General features: G+C 39.9%; 1 protein-coding gene across 1 annotated transcript; it reads right to left on the bottom strand.

Moving 5' to 3' along the window:
* Window positions 1-2: 2 nt before the first annotated feature.
* Window positions 3-23389, bottom strand: LOC140245914 (C4b-binding protein alpha chain-like). The gene is made up of 6 exons (XM_072325387.1): window positions 23323-23389; window positions 19234-19518; window positions 18534-18743; window positions 17660-17875; window positions 8032-8289; window positions 3-16 (listed from the first exon to the last, which is right to left on the bottom strand). Exons 1-6 carry the CDS (start codon window positions 23387-23389, stop codon window positions 3-5), a joined length of 1050 nt encoding a protein of 349 aa, XP_072181488.1.
* Between the last annotated feature and the right edge of the window lie 1086 nt (window positions 23390-24475).

Genomic DNA, 24475 nt, shown 5'->3' with positions numbered 1-24475 from the left:
TTCTAGGAGTGTAATCCTGCAGAGACGAATAAAGAGTTGCAGAATACTTCAAAATGTGTCTTATGTGGTATGATTTTTATCAATAAAATTGTCTCCGTCTGTGCAAATGTATTTGTAAGATCGCAACTGTAGATCGATTTACATTTCAACAATCAGGTTGGAAAAGGTAACCAGCGAGAGTCGAACCTGTCAGCTACTGCCTTCTGTGTAGCGAGACTACTACCAGGCTATCCCCGATTACCGGTAGTGACACGATGAACTTGGAACTATACACAGGCTCTGAAATTCCGATATTGCTATGTTGAATAACACAGCCCAGGGTGATTAAGGCTTACTGAAAGAAATGAAGAGATTTTTAAAGCAGGGGGTAAGAGAGCGCTATGACTTTTATGATGTTCATCGATAATTGTCAACTGGGCACACTTCCAAGTTCATTGTGTCACTGCCGACAACCAGTGATACCGTTGTGGGAGTGTCGGTGCGCAGAAAGAAGTAGATGATAGGTTTGAAATCTTACAGTTTTCTGTTTCCGACATGTTTGCTAAAAATACAGAACAGAAAATTGATCAATATCATAAGCACATTATTTACTCCTATGCTTTAAGAAGTTCTTATATTTACTTCCAAACTTTACTTTAGTTTATTACTTACTCGTTTACTTTATACACGAACACTTGAATCTAGCTTTGCAGCCACACGCATACAAAGATTACCCATGAGGCTTTTTTTGTTGTTGCAGTCATAAATGTTTTCATTTTTGTGTGTCCGTAACCATTTTAACAAGATTCTTACGAACTATGTGCCCGACCAATTGTGTGAGGATATGGTTGTTAGAATGACTGTCCCATTTCATTTTTTTTTTCACATGATACCTTCTTAAAGTTTCAAAATTACGCATCTTATCTTTATATGGCACTGACGATTCACCCAAGATGCATTTTGAAAGACAGGTTACGCTATATAGTGGATGAGGACAGTGTAATTGAAATTATTGATTGTAATTCAATAAATCTCTCAGCTATTGTAACGAAGTTACTTCTTACCTTATCACAATTGCAAGGTATGGTGGTGAACCTTTGGAGGATGCAGGTTCCAAAAAGCACGAGAACTAATCCGACAACTATCGAACTTGTAATAGCTATTTTTCGAAGGCATCCGACCCATGCTGCAACAGGATGACAAATTGAAATATGGTAGAAGAGCTCTATTAACCAAGACGAGGTCAAAGATTGTTTTGTTTTGTTCTTTTTTTTTAACACAGAAAAGCACACGTTTATAAGAAATATAAGGAAGTAAATAGGATAGCATGGTTCCCTGCACCGTGTGGTAAAACAGGCAAAATTCTTTTGTCCAGTACAGGGCCATGTGTTTGTCTTTCCTCCCAAGGATGTTATCTTTTTTGAGAAGACGAAATGGCGTCAATCAATTATTCCTTTTCCATCTCCAGAATGGCACTCGATATGAAATGAGACATTCTTTTATTGCTGCAGATAACGAAAGAACCTGGACAGGGTTGCACACTAACCCATTAGTGGTATGGTTTTCTACTGGTCCGACCGACAGGACGGACCAGGAGGTACCCAGTTTTCCACGTTTCACTGGTCCATTCCTGAAAAAGTTACTGGTCCAGCAGGGATATTTACTGGTGAGGGACCGTCAGACCAGTGCCAATGTACATCATGAATGCCAATGGGATTTTGAAGAAAACCTAAAATACGAGCCTATTCAAATTTTGCCTAGGGAAAGCAATGAAAGTTTCATATGTTTCTACAAAAAAGGGGTTATGATCACAACCGCATAATTTTCGCTAAGGCAAGGATGATGATGCCACCAACTTACAATTCTTTCATTTGTTTACGCGGAAACAAAAAAATCAATAAAAAATTATACGAATTTGGTCGATAATAGAGCAAGTGCGACGTCTAGATCGTCATTCGGAAAAAAAAAACCCAGACAAACCACAAATAGATAAAAATCATCACGCCCAGAGCCTGGTAATTCAGAGAAAAAAAGCAACAACAACGAAATGGTTAATCAAGACACAAAGTCGTTTTTTTTTTTCGAGTTCAAAAAGCAACAAAGAGGATTAAGGTAAAAGTATAGGTTTGGGTAGACGCAAGAATTCTATCACCATTCCATATATCTTCTCTTCATCTTTGCTACATAGTTTCTCGATGGAGAGGTGAAGACACCCGTCCTGTCATTGCCTTCTTTCAAAGATCCACTCATATCCCATTCCAAGCTGACTTTTGCTCGAAGATCTAAGATCTCTTTAATCAAAACACGTTTCATCGCCGTTTACCTTTTTTTCTCAATTTCCAAAACTTCTTCCCTGTAAAATGCCTTTCCCAACTTCAGTAGCAATAAAGTCGGCTGAAATGAGTATGTCATAATGCCTAATAATACGTACAAACACAATTTTACAAGAAAGGTCTCATACATAACACTTGCCTTAGAGGCCCCCAAGAAAGCAAAAAACGATTCTTGACATAAACTTTCAAAGAAAGTATAAGCACGTATGTTCGCCTGAGGAACTCGATCATATTTTCTTTTTACAATTATGTCGGTGATAAAGGTATCAGTTCAAGCATTTTCTTTTCACCTGGTCGGCAAGATATTAAACAAAATAAGTTCTTCTAATGCTGAGATGATGGCATGATGGTGATATATTTTGAGGACTTACTTTCGATTCCAACGATTGGTTGGCAAGATGGAATGGATGCGTTCCAACCTGGCGAATATGTCGATGTGTTTTCGTCTGATGATGTCATACAAAGCAACATCGCACTACCATTGACTCTGTAACCTTCATCACAATCCAGGGTTACTATGGATCCAACCCGAACGGTGTCTGAATCCCAATTTCCGTGCGATATTTTACCTGGATGACCACATTTCGACACTTTATCTGGAACTGAGAGAATGATCGTAACAAACATTTTAGGCGTGTTGTGACAAGAGTTAGGCTTCGGCATTGTTTTATTTCCATTGTGATGCACATGGTGTATACGCATGGATAATTGAAAGATTCGTTTTCTCTTTTTTTTTTTCTTCTGTTTTTAGGTTAGGGGATGGAGGGTGGTTTCTTCTGTTTTTAGGTTAGGGGATGGAGGGTGGGGAGTGAAGATGAGGAGAGCTTATTTCAATTGTAATCAGAACAAGGCAGCTTCCACCTAAACATTGACGAAAAGTACATAATTAATTCGAAGGTGTATATAAGTTACGGAATGGCTGAAATGTCAGCACACTTTTGCCGTTTGGGTTGCAAGGAAATATTGCCAAACAAATGCCCAAAACAGAATCCACAATTGTATCTTTGAAATCTTAAAATTTCAATCTCCATTTTGATTTCAAGTTCAGTTGCAGTTCTGTAACAACGTTATTCATCCGTGATGCCTTCAGTCCTTCATATGATGTAAAGCCGACACACATTGGTTCAAAATGATTTCACAAAACATAGATAACGTTTTTCACTGGACAGTCTTACTTTTCTAGACGGCATACGCAGATTTCATGCGATTTGATGCAATAATTTTGTGAACATGAACATCAATTTCCAAATGCGAGCATTGCATTTCCTACTCGTGCATTCAAATTCACGTGATAGTTATGTGATAGTCCCGGTGAGCTTGTTTGGAGCGTTCAATTTCATTTTCAGGCGATCGAGTTCCTACTTCGTGCGATCAATTTAACGAGGAAAATGGAGTACACTTTTATAAGAAAGGAGAATTTGCATACACAACCAAGGAATGCTTAAATATTATGTAATTACTATTGTTTAAAGGTTCTACATTGTTCTGTGTACATGCATTCTTCGTTGTTCATCACGAGAAATTCTAAAGTGTAAGGTCCAATCAGCGGTGTATCCAAACAACACAACGACAATCTAATCATTTATTTCGTGCAAAACACAAACCACAAAAAGACACATGATACACGGCCTTAAACTTAGACCCCCTTTACAGTGCGAGGCTCGGCCGCGGCTCGGCCGCGGCACCCAGCCCCGCTTCAGTGTAAACGCGCAAAAGGCCAAATGCGAGGCCAAAATTGGCCTCGCATTTGGCCTCGCTCTGGAGGTGGTCTCTGCCGCGGCCGAGCCGCGGCCGAGCCCGGCCTTTTCTTGGTGTAAACGTAAACTGGGCCAAAAAATGCGCGGCCAATTTTAGTCTGGCTTCCAAACCCTCTGCCTGTACTATTTCGCTGTTCAGGATATTAACCCCCTCAACGTCGAAACTAGTATAGTTTAAGGTGATTTTGTCCTGCAAAGGATTTTTATCTTCGGCAAAGGCCTTTGCCCGAACGGCGACTTCGTCGCCGCGGAATTCATTTGGCAAAGGGTCTGAAAACCAGAGAATACCAAATTGCATTTGTTTACAAGCAGAGCGCCACTACGACAACAGTATTGAAAGGTTTGAATCAAAAGCGCGGCCGAGCACGGCAGTGTAAACGGACAAAATTGCGGGGCCCGGCCTCGCAATATTGAGGCTGGGCTCGGCCGCGGCTCGGCCCAGCCTCGCACTGTAAACGGGGTCTAACTAAATTCCGGCCTTCTTTTAAATTGAATGCAGCTATTTGGAACATGGTTGCTATTCATTTGACGAATTTTAATGATCGACGAGATTCCGTCGCCAGCTTGACATGAATATGAATGGTCATTGCTGAAATGCGTACTCCTCTCTCAAATTTGAATGCTCCGACACTGTCCGATAGTAAATTTGAATGCTCCAATAGTGAATATGTATGCTCCGATAGTGAATTCGAATGACCTGACTTTGAATGTGATTGCTGATACAGTGCTGCGAGCGTGGAATGCGTGAAATTGAATGCTCGGAATAGGAACTTGAATGACAAAAGTATGAAATTCACCAGGAAAACCTTTATTTCATTCAAGTACACATACCTCATTTATCTTATTTTTTCCCCGTTTTCATGTGATAGGCCTAACAAACTATGACACTTTCATGATTTCAAAACCAATCAGATCTCAAACCGTACATGTAGGTCTAAGAAGTAGCTCTGTGACTTAACATTATCTTTTTTAAACATAAAATTATATATAATTGTTTGAAAAATGAACGCACCTATATATACACCAATCTCCGCTTTTCTTTTCTCTGACTTATTTCTTTCTGTACTTACAGTCCATGCATTTTATTTTTCCGGAGTTTCCTGCAATTTTTCAGTTCCACGAGACTATGAGGAAATGTTCTAGACATTATTTGTGAGGACTATTGTCAAAACAATGTTGCTGGATATCAGTAATATCATTGTCATTGGTAGTGTATTATACGCGAATATCGCCCTATTTAGTCTATTACGTAATCATGTAACCTACCATGAACTGTATATTCAGGGAGGTGTTACAGAGATGGAGTGGCAACTCTTCGTAATTCATGCAAACACATGTTTGGGTTCAAGGCGTTACAATGGGATGTCTAGCATTCCATTACGCTTTGAAGTCATGCTCGGCACCGCTCTGGTTTGCAAGACGAAGTTCGGAGACGAAGAACGCATTTCACCTTTCGTTGAAATACAAGTTTCATTTCACCGTAAAATTTTAAATGAAATACTCGAATTGATTTAGAATAGTTTAGGAAAGAATTCAATATTATAAACATGTATTTCTAGTTTCTTCGTAATGCGCAAATCAAAATGAAATGAAAATAAGACCCCCGTTTACAGTGCGAGGCTCGGCCGCGGCTCGGCCGCGGCCGAGTCCAGCCCCGCTTCAGTGTAAACGCGCAAAAGGCCATTAAATGCGAGGCCAAAATTGGCCTCGCATTTGGCCTCGCTCTGGAGGTGGTCTCGGCCGCGGCCGAGCCGCGGCCGAGCCCGGCCTCTTCTTGGTGTAAACGCAAACTGGGCCAAATGCGCGGCCAATTGCGCGGCCAATTTTAGTCTGGCTTCCAAACCCTCTGCCTGTATTTTCGCTATTCAGGATATTAACCCCCTCAACGTCGAAAACTAGTATAGTTTAAGGTGGTTTTGTCCTGCAAAGGATTTTTTTTTTTTCCTTCGGCAAAGGCCTTTGCCCGAACGGCGACTTCGTCGCCACGGAATTCATTTGGCAAAGGGTCTGAAAACCAGACAATACCAAATTGCGTTTGTTTACAAGCAGAGCGCCACTACGACAAAATATTGAAAGGTTTGAATCAAAAGCGCGGCCGAGCCCAGCAGTGTAAACGGACAAAATTGCGAGGCTCGGCCGCGGCCGAGCCGCGGCCGAGCCCGGCCCTGCACTGTAAACGGGGTCTTAGGCCCACTTAGACCCCGTTTACAGTGCGAGGCCGGGCTCGGCCGCGGCTCGGCCGCGGCCGAGACCGGCCTCAATTGCGCGGCCGAGCCTCGCAATTTTGTCCGTTTACACTGCTGGGTTCGGCCACGCTTTTGATTCAAACCTTTCAATATTTTGTCGTAGTGGCGCTCTGCTTGTAAACAAATGCAATTTGGTATTGTCTGGTTTTCAGACCCTTTACCAAATGAATTCCGTGGCGACGAAGTCGCCGTTCGGGCAAAGGCCTTTGCCGAAGGAAAGAATCCTTTGCAGGACAAAACCACCTTAAACTATACTAGTTTTCGACGTTGAGGGGGTTAATATCCTAAATAGCGAAAGATACAGGCAGAGGGTTTGGAAGCCAGACTAAAATTGGCCGCGCAATTGGCCGCGCATTTGGCCCAGTTTGCGTTTACACCAAGAAAAGGCCGGGCTCGGCCGCGGCTCGGCCGCGGCCGAGACCACCTCCAGAGCGAGGCCAAATGCGAGGCCAATTTTGGCCTCGCATTTGGCCTTTTGTGCGTTTACACTGAAGCGGGGCTGGGCACGGCCCCGGCCGAGCCGCGGCCGAGCCTCGCACTGTAAACGGGGTCTAAAAATCCTAATATTTTTCTATAATGCGCATATTTGTGCATGTTAGTTTTTTAATCTTTTAATCTGGGATATTTTGATCTTTCAAATACAGTACTCCGCTAAAGCGTATTCCAGCGTGCTTTTAAACTATTTGTTGTTAAAATTGTTAGTTTTACACTGCATTTTGGTTCGCTGCTCCAATTCAAGTTACACAAATTCATTGTTGCCCTCACATTGAAACAGAGAGCGAATTGCAGTAGGGGCAAGTATTTCTAGATGTGAGAGCGCTAGTCCCGATTATTGATGCTCTCTTTTGTCAAAGTACATGGGTAACACCTGTAGTTGAACGCATAACTTCTCGGCGGCGCCGCGCATGACTTCAAAGGAGAGCAGTAGTTGTCTCTCCTTCTCTAGCACCTCCCTGGTATATTAACTGTTCACCTGTACCTCGGTGAGAAAATATTGTCATGCCGTGCTGATCACTGCTTTAGGTGAACTTACTTTGTGTAAACCTTTAGTGAAAGCAAGAAAGACCACTCCTTTCCCTTTCTCCTTTCTACTATCCTATCTCTACGCAAGTCATCCCTCCCTCCTATTTTTTTTTTCCAAATGTGTATTATGTATGGGGCTGCACGCAAATCAAGCCACGCTTATGCTGTAGCTCCATTGTATTATTCATTGTTGTACTGCTGATACATTTTGCTGTACATCGTGTAAAGGCAATGTAGAAAAAAGAAATTGTTAACAACTTATGTTTATGTACATTGTATATGTATGGCACAAACATACGCATGTACATTGTACAATGGTAATACAGAAACCAATAACTCAAAACAAAATCAAATCAAATTAGAGTTATTATTATCTATTTTGTTCAATAATATTTTATGTCTCGTGACCTTTCAGTTATGTATTTTATGTAATTGTATGTAATATAGTTACATCTTGTGTTTAAGAATGCAGAAATAAGACACCAAACAAAACCAAAAGATACAGTCCAAAGAGTAAACATTAGTATAAAGAGTTCTGAAGCGTGTTGTTTCTCTACACAACAGGTAGACTGTGTGAAAACTTATAGTCACCCAATTCTCAGTCATAAGTGATAAAAAGCTCAAAGTGAATACTAGCAACTAAAGAATCACCTTCCATAAATAAAATCTGAACAACAAATCCTCCTGATATACTATGATATGCATAAAATTTCTTCTCGTCAAATAATGTTGGGGTAAACGTAAAACATTTACGTTCCACTGGTTGGCAAGAAGGCGTCGATGCGTTCCAAACTAGCTGGTGTGTCGCCGTCACACAAACCAACGTTGAACTACCATTGACGACGTAACCTTTATCACACTCAAGAGTGACTAGGGATCCAAGGTGTGTGGTGTTCAAATTCCATTTTCCATGAGAGATGTTACCAGGGTGATCGCAGTTTGGCTCTTTAGCTGAAAAGAAGAGGATGAATCATGTAAAAAAAAGAGAGAAAAAAAAAACATGATTTCGATTCTATATGACTTACACGTATAGACCGATTCAAGCGACTGTTCATGGAAGTGCGCCCTCATAAGGCGACGCCATAACTGGGGGCCAAACAGGCCTGGTCGCGTTTTTTTTTTTTTTTATGACGGCACAGATTGGGGCATGGCGCGTGTTAAACCTCTGGGAAAAACGTTGGGTTAGGGTTTTTGGTTATGGTTATGGTTAGGGTTAGGGTTAGGGTTAGGGTTGGGGTTAGGGTTAGGGTTAGGGTTAGGGTTAGGGTTAGGGTTTGATGGTTAGGGTTAGGATTAGGATTAGGGTTAGGTTTAGGGATAGGGTCCCCGATAGATTTTTAGTTTCCCCAATCTGTGCCGTCTAAAAAAAACACGCCGGGCCGGCAAGCGCCTAGCCTTTAAACAAGGCGACTCGCTCTGCGTGCCCCCGTGTAGCGCGTTTACCCCACAAACCTGTTGGCCGGCGAGTGGAGCGAGCCGCCTTTATCCACTCGTTCAGGGATGTGTACGCAGAAAATACACACGGCACCAAGGCAAGCCGCGCGCGCTTGCTAACAAATTTATTATAGTGAGGTTCACACCTAGGTCCCTTTACCTTAAGGTTTTCTAAACCTCGAGGTTTTGTAAACTACGAGGCACTAAACTCCAAGTTAGCGTAGATGTAGACGCATGTAGTTTAGAAAACCACGACAAAACCTTAAGGCGAAGACACCACGACAACACCACAAGATTTCTTAGGGTGTTGTCGTGGTTTAAGCGCGTAGTTTAAGCGCGCTGTGGCAGCGCGCTTAAACTATGACAGATGTGAACGGAGTTTTGTTAACCACGACGCTCAGTTTTTTCCACAATAGTGTGCAACCCTATGTGCAAACTAGGCGCCCTTTATTTTCTATCGTAGTTATCTTTACCTCGAGGTTTTGCTAACTGCATGTAGGTGTGAACGGCATCGAAGTTTTGTCGTGGTTAGGGGAACGCATTTTTGCGCTCGTAGTTAGTATAACTACAAGTTTTTGGATAGGTGTAGACATGGCTATTCTTTGACAAATTTGCGTACACATTTGTTAGCAAGCGCGCGCGGCTTGCCTTGGTGCCGTGTGTATTTTCTGCGTCAAATTTGTACGCAAATTTGTCAAAGAATATAAAGCAACAACAACGACAAAAGTACACATCCCTGAACGAGTGGCTAAAGGCGGCTCGCTCCACTCGCCGGCCAACAGGTTTGTGGGGTAAACGCGCTATACGGGGGCACGCAGAGCGAGTCGCCTTGTTTAAAGGCTAGCAAGCGCCCTGCGTGCGTGGCAAGGGTGCCAGCGGCAGTCAGTGCTTTTACCACCCGGCGCCAGCCGGCCAGCTAGCTATCTCTGGCGCTGGCAGCGATCGACGCATCTGGCTTTGTGACAACAAGAGTCTACATTTTTTTTTTTACTAGCTAATTAAAAATAAACAAAATCACACAACTTATACCGACTATGAGCGAATGGATAGATGACAAACGGCTGTAGCCAAAACTTGAATTTCAAGGTAAATATCGGTACGATCCGTGAATGTTTGTAGACTATTTCTTTGGCGATGACTTGGGTACTCGCGTGTAAGCCCCGTATATTCACATTTGTGTAAGAGAATAAAAACCGCTGGGGAGAATTGCTAGGCGCAGGCAGACGTCTTGCTAATAAGCCTAGGCTGTTGACAAGTTAACTGATATAATTAAATACAGTTAACTTACCGGTAACCTTTTTAGGGCAGGCTTTTGCCTTTACTCGGGAGTGTCGGGCCCGCAGGGTAGAATCTGTCTAACGTTAGACCTTGTCTAGAAATCTAGGCAAGAGTCCAGACTAGATCTAGACCTATTGACTTCTAGAACCCTACATCCTATATCATTTTCGGTTGTCGATAACTTTAGGCAAGCCTAACTAAGTAAACCAAACGGAATATAAATCTAGGCGTTTCTAGGCCTTATAGGCCCTATGCCTAAACTTAAGTTACGACTACGTCGCCTGATGTCTACAATTTAACTACAACCAAAACTTCTAACCGTTACTGTTTTAGGTCTAAGTAACCTTGCATAACATCACGCTAACGCCTAATATTATAATCTACAAAAGCGATTTTAAATCATACTTTGTTATAATGATTATGAAACGGATGTTTGCCACTATCCATGGTTTAAAGACACCCAGTCGCGAGGATACATGGACATATTTCAGCCGCGGGCGGCAGCACGTAAACTCGCTTCCGAAGTTGCTACGAAGCGAAATGTGTGTGTGCGCAAGACATCCCTAAAGCAATGTATCGCGCTATAGTATCTCGTTTGCTCGCTTGATTGATCTGAGCGCGGGGAGTACGTTTTGTGTAATGTGAATTGAATGTATGGTATACTGTATGTAGCATTCGTCATTCAGCACTAGATGGCGCTGTTGCGCATGTACATCGTTTTCTACACACGCAGTGCTCAACTTCTGAGCCCATTCGCAACGATCGCTAGCTGTAGCAGGTATGACAGGGGTGCATTGATATCATTCTTTTCAGAAGTAATACGGCCGTATGTCAAACAGCATGCTCGAATCTCAAACCTGAACTACTTTTGCCTTCCTGTACGTGGGTTTGCGTCTGCTACCTATCGCTAGTAGCCCAAGGAGGATGATCTGTTCAGCACGCTAAGTCGAAATTTCGCACTTATTTGCCATGACCTTTGGTGTATTGTGTACTTAATCCACATAGGGCAAAATATGGCAGTATTGAAACTTCACTTTTTTCAAAATTGAAGTGTTTTCTGATTTTTTGAAAGGAAAATTTATCGAGCGCAAGTTAGCGCATGTGGCAAGAACGGTACACGAAATGGACCTTGCAATGCCTGTTTCAGTGAAATTGGCTGCCCGATCGGAGCCCGGTGGAGAGCTGCCGTGGGTGTCGCAATGGGTGTTGTGTGATTTACGACTACCCGCGGATGCCGCGCAGGCTGCGCGCCGGCTCAGCGCTAGCGAGCTCTTGTGGTTACGATGATGGGCGAATCAAAGCCGCCACTACAATGGGAAAATCGGGTACGCGAAAAGTTAGTAAAATGCGAGATTTTTTCAAGAAAACGAAAAAATAGACTGATTTAAACACTGTTCATGTCTATATCACGTATTAATCTACGGATAATTGATCTCATTTCATGGCTTGATGTACATCTGATTTTCGAGTGGTGGTGGCTACTGTATGTACTGTGTGATGCAATGTTCGCATGAGCTATAGTAGCTACATGTAGCTGCCTATACTTGTACGACTCCAGTGTACGCCTTCTCTTCATCGCACCGTCGATCGTCGTCAGTCGTTAACTACACTGTAATCGTCAGATCAGATTATATATAGGTAGGGTGGCCATCATGGACGATGACACATCGTCATGGGTAGCGGATATTACCGCCGAGTTGTCCATTCTGAACGCGGACGATTGGGTCGGAGACCCTGTGTCTTGTGTAGCCCTACTACATATCGACCACCCTTATTGAAACCGACCGCGTATAATTCGCGCACTGAGCACTTAGTACGCACTTCTCTGCGCGCAAAGCACATAAAAATGGATTGGCTTTGAATGTAGATGAGGATGGTGTGGGAAAACGCGATAATTCATTGTTCATTAATGGTTTTAATCAAGGACAAAATTTCGAATGAATATTTTCACCGAATCGTAATGACAGCACAATGTAATGTCTATGGAAGTTTCTAAAAGGCTTCTAAAAGCTTCGTACAACACGGTGTTCAATACAACTCGGTTTGCGTGCATTGTCAATGCAAGAACAGCGGTCGATCCTAATAACGCGATTTACCGCGGGGAGCTGAAACGAGGCCACGCAAGTTCGTCGGCGATATTTTTGCACTGAAACTTCGAATCGAAAACGGAACAACGGCATTTGATAGAGCTGGATTTTCTCAATCACGTAGGTCAAGTTTTTTTACGTGAATTTCAGTGTTAAATATTCTTATCAAGCAGATAAACATTAGGCGGTCGATCTAGTAGTAGGTCCAACCATACTTGCCCTGGCGTGTGTAAATTCAGGACGGGGAAGCGACTGTGCCCGTGCAGGGCCAACGGCCACAGTTGCACTGCACAGTGTAACTGTGGCCGTGATAGAAGGGGGCCGTGCACCAACCGACATACCTTCAAGTCGAAGTAGGGCCTAAACTAGAATCTATTATTGTTAGATCTATCATCTTTGAACCTTTAGTTCCCCTGTTTAAACGTTAGAGTTCTACCAGATCTATTGGGTTAGACTACATGTATGATGGAGCTTGCGATAGATCTATTCATTTTTTAAAATTTATTTGCAAATCCTAAATCATATTCTTGGGGAATTTGCATAACATGATTGATATGAAAAACTTCTCATTTAATGGGACTAATGACATTAAACTGACCAAGCAAATGTCATTTCAATTACGGCATTATCATAATTTGACATAAATGAGAACGCGGTATTATACATAGAAAAATAGGCCTACTTGTCGATCAAACGCAAATGCCCTAAAGTTACTGATACTAGATTAGAAAAAGTCATTCCACTTCAATCACTGATTCATGTGTAGACTTCTACTTACACATCATCTGGATCTGGATTCCTTGAAGTTGTTGACTTGGCCAGCTGGGGTTGCTTGATTGGCGTAAGCCGTGGCAATACAATTCCACCGTGCATGTCGTAACACAAATTTGCACATTCTGAATAAAAATTCCTGCAAAACTGTTCATGCAACTCCAGCAAGTGGAAAGCAAATTTTTCATCGGCACGCTGACGCTGAAGCCTCTCCCTCTGGTCTCTTACTTGTCCTCCAGCTAAGAACACGTCTCTCTGCGTTCTCCACTCGTCGATAGCGTCAAACAAGTAGATACGTTGCCTCGAGTTGGACGGCTGTTTGATCTCCATTGTGAGGTTTCATTACTAAACCAAAGCCAAGGCTAAGCCGAAACAGTACAGCACTTTTTATTGCAAACAGTACTCGCATACCACACACAATATTGATACTGACATACCGGTACCGACGACTTTCTATCAACTTTGTTATGTTACGATCCGGCCCAACGTACCGTAAGCTGTACGTATAACACATGCAGCTGACGCAGCAGACAACATTGCACGATGAGATCATAACAACCTGCCATATGGCCATATGCATTGCAACTTGCTATACATGAAGCTTAGAGTTTTAATATTTCTTCATCAAAGCATATTTATAAATACCAAATATTAAACAACGTAATATATGAATAATTTATGATATTGTTATATAATATTTTCAGACATTTTTAAATATTATTGCCTAGATTGCTGAAATTGGCACCATAGTGCATATAAACAGAGACTGGAGCCAGGGGTGGTATTCTGTAAGGATCCTAGGACAGCTCTCGCTCCTAAATACGCGATTGGTATTCTGTAACACCGCGCGTAGGAGGAGAAATAGGATAGTGACGTCAGGGATCCTTATTTCTCTCCCAGCTTAGGATAGGGGCGTAACTTGATATGTTAATTAGATATAATTAGATGTTAATGAGATCTTAAGATAAGTGGTATTCTGTAAGCACAAGTAGGATCAAGTTTAGGAGCAAAAATAAGGATAGCCTCTAGGCAATCTTTCTCTGGCGCTTTATGCCGGGCTATTGCGTATATAGGCCATACTGACGACCTATACTGTCTCTTATTTTGTATGTTCATGAACAAGAAAATAAATACATGAATCGTATATAACAGAGTTATCTGTTCCTCTCATACTGAGGATTCTAAAACTACAGTCTATAATGTTCGAAACAATTGTATTCTTTATCTAGCTGGTATGTGTTTGTTGTTCGCCATTTTCAATTCAATTCACACTTCATTTTATTCGGCACAAAATAAATCAAAAGTATATTATGTACACAATAACAACAAAAGCTATTATCATAATCATTAATATTGTAACAATAATAATCATTATTAATATTATCATTATTATTATCATTTTCATTATTATTATTATAATTATAATTATTATTATAATTATAATTATTATTATTATTATTATTATTATTATTATTATTATTATAATTATTATTATTATTATTATTATTATTATTATTATTATTAATATTAATATTATTATTATTGTCATTATTGTTGTTATCATTATTATTATGCTCAACGTCGGCCCGAACGTCATGCGGACGCAGTGCAAGTAGCCTACCTTCGCCGCCCACATTACGTGACCCTCGAAGTCGTTGCTATGAAGATCTAGTAACCAAAGAAAAAGAAACGTACGCAGTGCGCTTCTAGGTCGCGTGTAGAATATGAAAAGTACTAGTAACGCAACGATCCATACGCACACATTATTGCTAAGACGTACGTATAGTGTGTGACGCAACCCGGTGACCTAACAGTCTATGTGCATGGGTTAACTTTTTTTTTTTTCAAAATGTAGTGAACATACATGTTTATAAAAGGATATCATGGAGCTATAGTAGCTCCATGTTTATATATTTGTTTAATCTATCAGTAATCTCCTTTATTTATTCTGTTATCATTGCCCTGCATGTAAGTCTATACTACCATAAAGACATGGGAGAGCTAGCGGGGTGAATTAAGTGGGACCAAAAATTGTGATTTGATGAATTTTCTCGAATAACTTTCTGATATTTAGAATGGGGCACACATGTTAAATCGTACCCAAAGACTTTAATGCTAGCCACATAACGGGTTGCTATGCTTTATTCCTGTAAGTGTCGTATTTGTGTTGTCTTTGTTTGTTTTTTGTTTTTTTCCTGGGAGAAATGGAACATTGGTTTGGTTTAAGTGGGACAAACAGTAACTATAAGCAAGACATTGAGCGCATGTGTGTGTGCGTGTGTGTGTGTGTGTGTGCATCTATTATTATTATTATTTTTTATATTTAAGAAAATCTTATATACTTTATAATAACTTTGAATTAAGGGCGAAGTTTGGCATGCAGTGATGATATCCCAGTTTACCCCCAACATCCTCCAAAAGTTCAAAATTTGAGCTAATTTCTGCAAAAACTTTAAATGCAAATTAATGGAACTCGTAAGGTGTACATTTATTATGGTGGGCTAAGTGCGTGCTAAAGCTTTGATAATCGAAATTGTATTCTTAAACACGTTCTGTAAAATTAGACTGACAATACATTTTTAACTCCTCGCACAGTAGAGCTGCGTGAAGCGCACTCTTGAGCAATGTAGATCTTGGGCGCGCATTGCGTAAAATTAGCCAGATGATTGGCTTATAGATACTGCGTCGGGCGTGTCCTGTCTTTCCTCATTAATATTCATTATTCATAAATGACTGTCCTAGGATAGGCTTAGGACAGGCTTACAGAATACCGATTTTGCCTGTCCTAAGGGTATCCTATTTTCTGTCCTACGCGCGCTCCTAGGATCGAAATAAGGATCGCGCTTACAGAATACCACCCCAGATACGTACGTACGTACACCCGACAGCTCTCACTACTTGTTGTGTCGCGGACCGGGAGAGATTTTCATGCGCATGGCTGTTGTGCGGTTTTGTGCATGCACCCATTCGGCCCCATTCGGTAGGTATTCGGGCGTCCATGTTGAAATTACAGTGGACAGCTCGCACGGCGCTCGTGCCCCATCAGGTTTTCGCTGGTGCGCTGCGTAGCGTCGTGTTCGGCATTCGGTACGTACGGGGGTACAATAACGGGAGGAGCAGCTTGTCGTGCTTTTCTACTGAGCTGCGAATCGCCTGCGACGACCGGCTGCCTTTAATATTTAGAAGTATCACTTTATCAAAAGTCAAATTCAGAGTTCCAGGCCAAAATTGAATAGGCCTATGGTCAATTCAGTGCTGAACATTGAAGAAGTGAAAACAATATAAGAATTTAATGCATCTTGAAACATTTATTTAGCTGTAGTGTAGGCTGTAAGATGTTTGTCATAATAATAAAGTCTAGCCAGGAAGTGTATTCTAACTTTGGCAAATACGACACCAAGGATTAAAAAAAAAAAAAAAAAAATCAGTGAATTATCAAATTCTTTGATCTAAACTTGTCTTCTAAGATGAACAACATATTTTACGAATATGCAGTGATAACCTAATTAAATAGAGAATCTAGTAGACATAGTTTGTTTCGAAATCTGTGCATTTTTATACCGTTGTATTTCACTTAATTGTTTGCCTTAATTTATCATGCGTCAGCGGTGTCTGGATTTCACACACTGCCGTGCAGCTTCCATTTCCATTTTTTCTGTTATTTGTGCACCCAACAACTGCACGATGTGTTTTCCCGATCCTTCCTTTGAAGCTTTCAGAGTAGATCAATATGTCTGTATCACTCAATTTGTCCAAAAGAAAGGCATTAAAAACCGCTGAATGACTTTTCCACAGTGAGTAAACAATCACAATATTAGCGCGGCGCCGGCGGTCGCCGGCCGTGGCGCAGCGGCCGCGCCCGGCGAACTATCCGCGATGGGTACGCTAGGCTGCTGAGCTGCAAGTGCAACTCGCTGGGTAGCTAGCTCGCTGGAAGCCCCCGTTGGCCCCCAGTTATGGCGACCGTTATAGCGCCGCTAGCGGCGGTAGGTGAATAGGTCATCGAAATTGAATCGGTCTAGATAGGGAGGAAAGATAATTCTTGATTGACGTCTCATGATTAATGTCCACAGCAAAATGCGTGTCTCCAATTTATCCTTTTTCAAAAGTGGAGAATTCAGGAGGCAGGTGGGGATAATGTTCGGAAGTTTGTTCCCCAAAAATGATGTAAGTTTCGATAATACAGAAGGACTTTTTTTTTTGATGGCGTTACTCTGAAGGTTTGTTATTTCGAAGGCTGAAAAAAAAGAACCATCGCAACAACGAATTGTAGCCAAGGTTGGAGGGCATAGATTCAGAAGGACCTCGGGTTTTGTACTTATAGCGGAACATGCAAGTTTCCCTGCAAAATTAGCGATGTGGCAACATGAAAGTTATGCTCTGCTAATAAAGAAAGGCGCACTCAACCGTCTTCTTTTATTTCTTCTAGCACTTTATGAGTTTTAACACTTTAACAAAGATTGACAGCAGATTTAATTTTCAGAGTCTTGGTTTTGAAGTGCTTTTTTTTTATGGGTGTTGGGTAATCTAAAGAACAATGATAGAAAAACTGTTATGAAGCAGGCCAGTTACTATGGCACTTATTCAAACATTCATTCGGCTTTGTAAATGATGATTAGGTTATTTTGAACAACAGAGGGTAACATGCTCCTGAATAGAATACAATGATAAAGTTACTTTAGATTCATGTGCAAAGTGCGAGGTGTAAATTGTCAACAGTGTTTTCCTTGTACACTGTATGAAGCAAGTACCCTGTGACGTCTTCTCGAAATTCAGACAGGTTGGTAACGATGCATTCCAGCCAAGCGAACTGCTGTCAGGAAATCTTATACATCGCAGCGTTGCACTGCCATTGATGACGTAATTATCATCGCAAGTGAGAGTTATTGAAGATCCCAGTGACGTGTTGGTTGAGTTCCATTCTCCGTTAGACACATTACCAGGATGGAGGCAAAATATCTCAGGGGCTACAGCGTAGATGAGAGCAAGAATTAAAAGAGAAAAGGTCGTGTCAACTACAGACGTTGATTACTCGAAATAATGATAATTCACAGGATTTACTTATCACGAATATACTCTCGTCTGGGAAGATTTTTTTTTTTTTAAATTCTATTCTGCTATATTTAGTTGTTTTTCCAGCTCACTTGTATTTCTCAATCTCTGTCTTGAAATTAGCCTCTCGAGTTACTCAAGAGAGCAAGAAACAATTAAATCCTATTTTGACTTAAGATTGACTTTTCTTTTCCTTGCAAATTCAAATGTTCTTTTATGTATTTCATTTCACCAATCATCTTCTCTTCTTTTTGTTTACTTGTGGTGCTAAAGTGTACTTCACCGATTGTCACAAAGTTGATGTACAGCGGACGTTAAGGGTTTGAGAAAGGAAGCACGGTATGATAATAATGTTGATGGAGACAGTATGTTTACTCTTAATTTACCTTCATTACCAGCAGGATTCTCTTTTATCCACCATCATTTTTTTTTAAAATCTTTTGGCTCAAACCAGCATTTCTTCAATAACCACAGAAATATAAACATAGGGAATTAAGGGAGAAGAAAAGTTACTAAAGCGAATGGAGAATGGTCATCTTCGTTTGAAGAAATAAAATAAAGCAAAAAACTTACGCCTGACCGCTTCGCAAGATGGCATCGACGAATTCCAAGCCGGGAAGTAAGTCGACCGTCCTGGTAGTCCTACACACTGCAGTGTTACGCTGCCATTGATGATGAATCCTTGGTCACAAGTGAGGGTTACTATGGAACCAAACCACGAGCGGTTGGAATCCCATGTGCCATTTTGGACAATGGCAAGTTGGTCGCAAAATCCATATAACACTACAAATAATGGCAGCCAAGAATAAGCAGAAAATGTATGAGGAACAAAAACGTACTTTAAGGCAAACCAACTCTATGATGCCTACACGAAAACTGATTATTTGAACCCAATCTGGCAGGTTTCTATTGAAAATTATGTCATCATAACCCAGAGAAAATCAGCACAAGTCAAAGCAGTGACGACAGACCGACAGTAAAAAACATATGTGGTAGGCAATTGAAGGCATGACGAAAGTATTTCATTTAAACCCACGTCTAATAGTAATTCTATGCTGAGATGAAGGACATGATACACATTATGTCAAGTGTTTATGATGTCATAAGTAATCCTTTTCCAAAGTGAACTGTGAACGTCCTGCAAAGGGGATACACCACCATGACCACTCTCCTAAATCCGTATTTTACACCTACACGGTTGGAAATGAATATTGAATGTACAATCAGAAAGAAAGAAAGAAGACATTTCTTATCACTTTTGTTCAGCTATTACCATTGAATGCATAATATACAGCACGCTGGAATTTGATGTCCGCCATGCTTGGACACGACCACTCATGAAAATTAGTTTCAGAAGAAGACAAGTCAGTAATTGTCTTTGATGGGACGCACAGACACGCGCCTTGGTGAATGACAGCTACATCAGTGATATTTCTCTGTTCGCGACACATGGAGACACACTCCATGTCGGTCCTCACGTCATGTCTGGGGAATGTCAGAAGTAGAGTAACGACCTGTGTGTCTGTTAATCCGTTGTAGCATCCGAGATACCCAGGTTCTGCAAGGAAAAATACATTACTTACGAATAAAACTTTTCTAGAGAAATTGAAATAACCACTCACTTGTATACATGGTGTACGTCTATTCAGTTTAACATCTTTATTCCATTTCAATTCAATAGAAAGTTTGTTTATTTCCATCATCAAAAAAGGAAAAGAAAGCATGATTCAAAGCAATACAAGTTGTCGATTTGTCTTTCATTCATCTGATAAGAACAGGTTTTTCCCGAATACACTTAAAGTATATGCACGAATGATGTCATAAAAAAAGAAACATGCACACTTTGTCATGGTAACCAAAAAAGTAAGTAATCATAACGACGAAAAACAGTGTTCCACTGAAAAGCCAAGTTCGTAAGACATGGAACACTGGAAACAAAACAACGACAGTTGTTGTTACACCAATAAAATATAGTCACATTAAATTCATTTATTATTATACCATTGCACATTTGCTCTTTATGATGCTGATACTATAGTGTATATAAACAATACTTTCTATGATTTCAGAATGTAAACATATAAAATATATAACATAGCAAATTTGTGGCACAGATTCTATTTGGCCGTACATGCCAGGAAAATGTGACCAAAACAATAACTACAACAACAATAACAACATAAAACACAGAAATAACAGAAATGAAGAAGAACGCACACACACAGTTACTGGACAGCGAAGAACGAGGAAATAGGAGCAGGGAAGAATGGAGAAAGAAAAGGAAAAGGAAAAGAATGGAAAAGGTCTGTGGACACCTTACACAATCTCAAGGACAAGTGAAACATGGGGGATTTTTCATAAACGGAATTAACTGGTATATGTGGAAAGCAAATTATTTCATTATGATTAACTTAACAGATTAACAAAACTTTGGTCCAGTTTAAGCAAATGTATTTTCAGTGTGTACAGTTCTCACTAAGGGAAGATGAAATTAATTGGATTGTATAATGGGATAGCAATGTACATGGCTGTTACGGTGATATAAAGAATGAAATATTTTGGCTAGGTGTTTGCAGTTGTAATTAAACATAAATTGGTCAAGTTGAAATACATACAACTCTTTTATTTTCAGGATTTTATGTTCAGGGAACAACGTATCAGTATGTACTCGGATATGAAAGTTAAAAAACAATATCTGAGCGCCATCTTTTGCAAAAGAATATGTATTCCTCAAGCAAGAATTCCATAATTTGAATACGGTAATACCAAACTCGAATAAAGCGTCATCAGAGCAGAATAAAAGGGGTAATATTTCAATCTAATCATTATACCTATGCTATCATTTTCATATAAATGGCAGCGATTAAACTTTCCTCAGAGTTGCACCTACAACAGCACCTTCTTCTGCATTTCTTTGAATGGTGTCTGTGCTGGGTGGAGTATCATGTTGGAAAGACACACCAAAAGCGTAGTACAGTGCACTCCCGTTATAACGAAATGCTCGGGACCGGCAGTTTTCTTTCGTTATAGCGAAATTTCGTTATAACCGAACAAATACAATATATAACGAAAACAAGAAAACCACGTATATATATCATATTATGTTTGCTGAATACTCATCATACACTGGAAAGCTATGTGAAATGTGATGGGATAACTGTATCACAATAATAAATGCAAGTTCCCCTCAGAAACTGTGCGTGACACAAAGAGCGAACACACAGTGGTGTGAAGCGTTCACCCATGCAGAGAAGCTATGCTTGTTCTGCTACGAATTTTCGAAAGCAATTCGCATTTCGTTATAACGGAGCACATTTCTTTTGTTTTTCTTTGTCTATGGCGCTCGGAAAAGACTTCGTTATAACGGAAATTTCGCTATAACCGTGTTCGTTATAAGCGAATCTTTTACCATAGACTTTTATGGTGATTATTTTGGGACCAGAAGATTTACTTCGTTATAACGAAATTTCGTTATAACCGTGTTCGTTATAACGGGAGTGCACTGTATACTCTCTTGTGAGAACAGGTCTCATCGAACCTCATACACTATGGACATTATTATTATGACACGACTGTTATAATGTTATATCTACTAGTGTGTCCAAAATATTGCAAAATTACAATCAAAGTGTGACATAAAACCTCAGCTAAGTTTGATTTTTTGTTTAAAATTACGCTTTATTAAACAAATATGAAGTTATGTAAATGTCAAGAATTCGAAAGCTAAATAACTTTAAAAAATGAATTTGCAAAGGTGGATATTTATTGGTATACTGACCATAAGAGGGCAACAATCTCGAAAAACAATCTCATATTAGAGACATTAATTTGATTGCTTCTTCACTTTCTTACTGCAACTGCTACTGTCTTCTTTTGCGTCATTTATTAGCAGTAAGAAGTAGAGCCACTCAAAATATAATTTCATTGAGGTGTGAATTTTATTCAATTTGTCTCCCTCTGCAAATATATTGATATTCTCTTGCTACACTTTTATTCTTAATTTGTATATTATAAAAGCTGTTCACATAAACTTCACCATTTTTTTTTTTTTTTGGTGAAATTCTCTTTATATTTTCCTTATACCGCTATACGCATGTGACATCATACACTCTAGTAGTCTTGACATCCAGCAGTGACTTTACAGATACTTTAAAAAAAACTTTTGAAAGGATTGTCCGATTTTCCCCAGACTTTCACTGGTGTGTTCTACAAATATTGCTGTATTCACTCAATATACATGTATATGAAGGTGGACTTGTCCTTTAATCAGGTGATCTTACAGGCCATTTTCAATTTCAATTTCAATTTGAATTTATTTTCATATTTCTCGATGAAAAAATACATCAAATATAACAAAATTAAATGAAGTACATGATATCAAGCTGGAGACATTATATAAAATATTGCAAATATATAAAACATATAGTGGTCGATCTATGAGGTTTGGAATCTGTGAACGAATGCTAAAGAAATATGAAGGAACCGACTTAAAAGCGAGCTTGTTGAGCGTAGGTCCCAATTAAAATCGAGTTAAAGAATAAGATGGGGAGCACGGGTACAACAATGACCGAAACATAGAGAAAAAAAAGTACAATTATACAGTTATATAGCAAATTCTTCTCTAATGCAGATTTGGGGTCGGATAAGCCACATGCTGTAGGCGGATGAACCATTGTCGTTCTGGCAATAATAACAATATGACTCAATATATAATAACAATGATCACGGTTTAGAAAGTATAAGAAATTTATACATTGCGTGTATTAAGGAGGGAACACATGCACCTGCAAATCCCCCACCCCCCCCCCCAAAAAAAAAGACATTCAACAACAGTTACAGGGCAGAGAAAATTAAAATACCAGCTGTTACCTCGCCCCAACTGTCTTAAAGAAGGAAGAATATACAATAGGTCATAAACACAGTGACAGAAGTTGAGGGCACAAACAGCTGGTTTAACATGACAACAACCCTGGAGTACAGAACAGCGGGATAGTCCTGTACAGCATTGCTCCAAGTGTTTGATACTATCATTGAATAAGCTGTAACTTCCTCACAATTTTTCGTCCGAGTTGTTAAAAATCCATTGACTCATACTGAAAGACAGAAGCAACCGTGCCTGTGAAGTTGGTGAAACTATACTACAGAGCAGCGCATGGCCAGCTGATAATGGAAAGCTGATGTGTTAGTCTGTAACTGTGTAAGTGTGTGAACATTTTACGGCATAGCCTCACAAACTAGTTATATAAAGGATTGTGTTCTAGAATTCTAGCAACCTTCTCATTGTTACAAATGTCAGGAGTTAAGATGTCATCTCCAGAAGATACAACACAGTATTATAATAATTTCCACTCCGTTTACCCACCTCGGCATACTAGCTTCACTGCACTCTCGGAGGTGCATTCAGTACTTGCCCATGAGCAGTGTTCCATGTTCCCCGAATCTGCGAGATCGGAATGTCAAAAACAACAACAGCCAAGCAACATAAAAAACATAACCTTTTCCTTGAGTGGGTGTACGATGGATACTCTTGAGAAAAAGAAAACCGACTACGATTATGAGATACGCCGATGTCGTTAGGATTCTGATTTGCATGAAGGTCGAATCTTGTTGAAATGGAGGATAAGAGACATTTTTCATGAAAAAGGATAACTTATCTGTGACTGATTAAGTGTATAATTCATGGCCACATATGGCCTCTTTTAGTTACAATGACAGCATTTATTTTTCTTATCGGTGTTTCAATCATATCATACAGTTTTACACATTATGTACGTATACATTCTATGTTTCTCGTGCCCCAATGTTACAGTGCATATCAGTCTTGTTATTTTATTTCTGTTATAATGATCATCATCATATTCAAATTTTCATAATGAGTGGTTGGTGGTGAAAGAATAGATTCAATAGAAGGAAGTGCAGTAGGATCTTAAAGCTTCTTTCTGATTACTGTGAGTCAGAAATATATAATTTCATTGAAAAAAGAAAAACGAATTTCAATGATCGAAACAAGCTCACTATCCGTGACTACTGCAAAAATTTCAAATTCCCCGCACATTAACATAATTCTGTTTCTATTAAAGATTTTGATCGTAAAAAAACGAATCGAGTACTCTAAAACGAAATTGATTTCCTATTAACACTTATGATTGAGCAAAAACAAAATCGCGTGGTCCAAAACGAAACTGAGTGGTAATCTGAATGAATGAAAGATTCGAAATGTATACTATTGCTGAATATGAATGACCACTTTACGAACTTGATTGGCAAGTTCGAAACTAATCCTAAGATATCTTATAGGAGCATGACCAGCTGGCTGCTGCAAATAGGAAGCATTATTTGATCAGCTTGTGTGATGATTTGATGTCTATATGATATTTTGAAATAAGCAGGACAGTAATTAAGCAAAATAATCATTATCGATTTGTATGAAATATTAACAAATAGGCCCTAAGACTTTATGCTTTTACATTTGAATATAAGAACTATCAATGAACATTTTGATAATCTATTACATT

Source organism: Diadema setosum, unplaced genomic scaffold (assembly GCF_964275005.1).
Source record: "Diadema setosum unplaced genomic scaffold, eeDiaSeto1 scaffold_61, whole genome shotgun sequence".
Taxonomy (NCBI): Eukaryota; Metazoa; Echinodermata; class Echinoidea; order Diadematoida; family Diadematidae; genus Diadema; species Diadema setosum.
The sequence above is the reverse complement of the archived record's forward strand: the minus strand, read 5'-3'. Positions and strand labels throughout refer to the sequence as shown.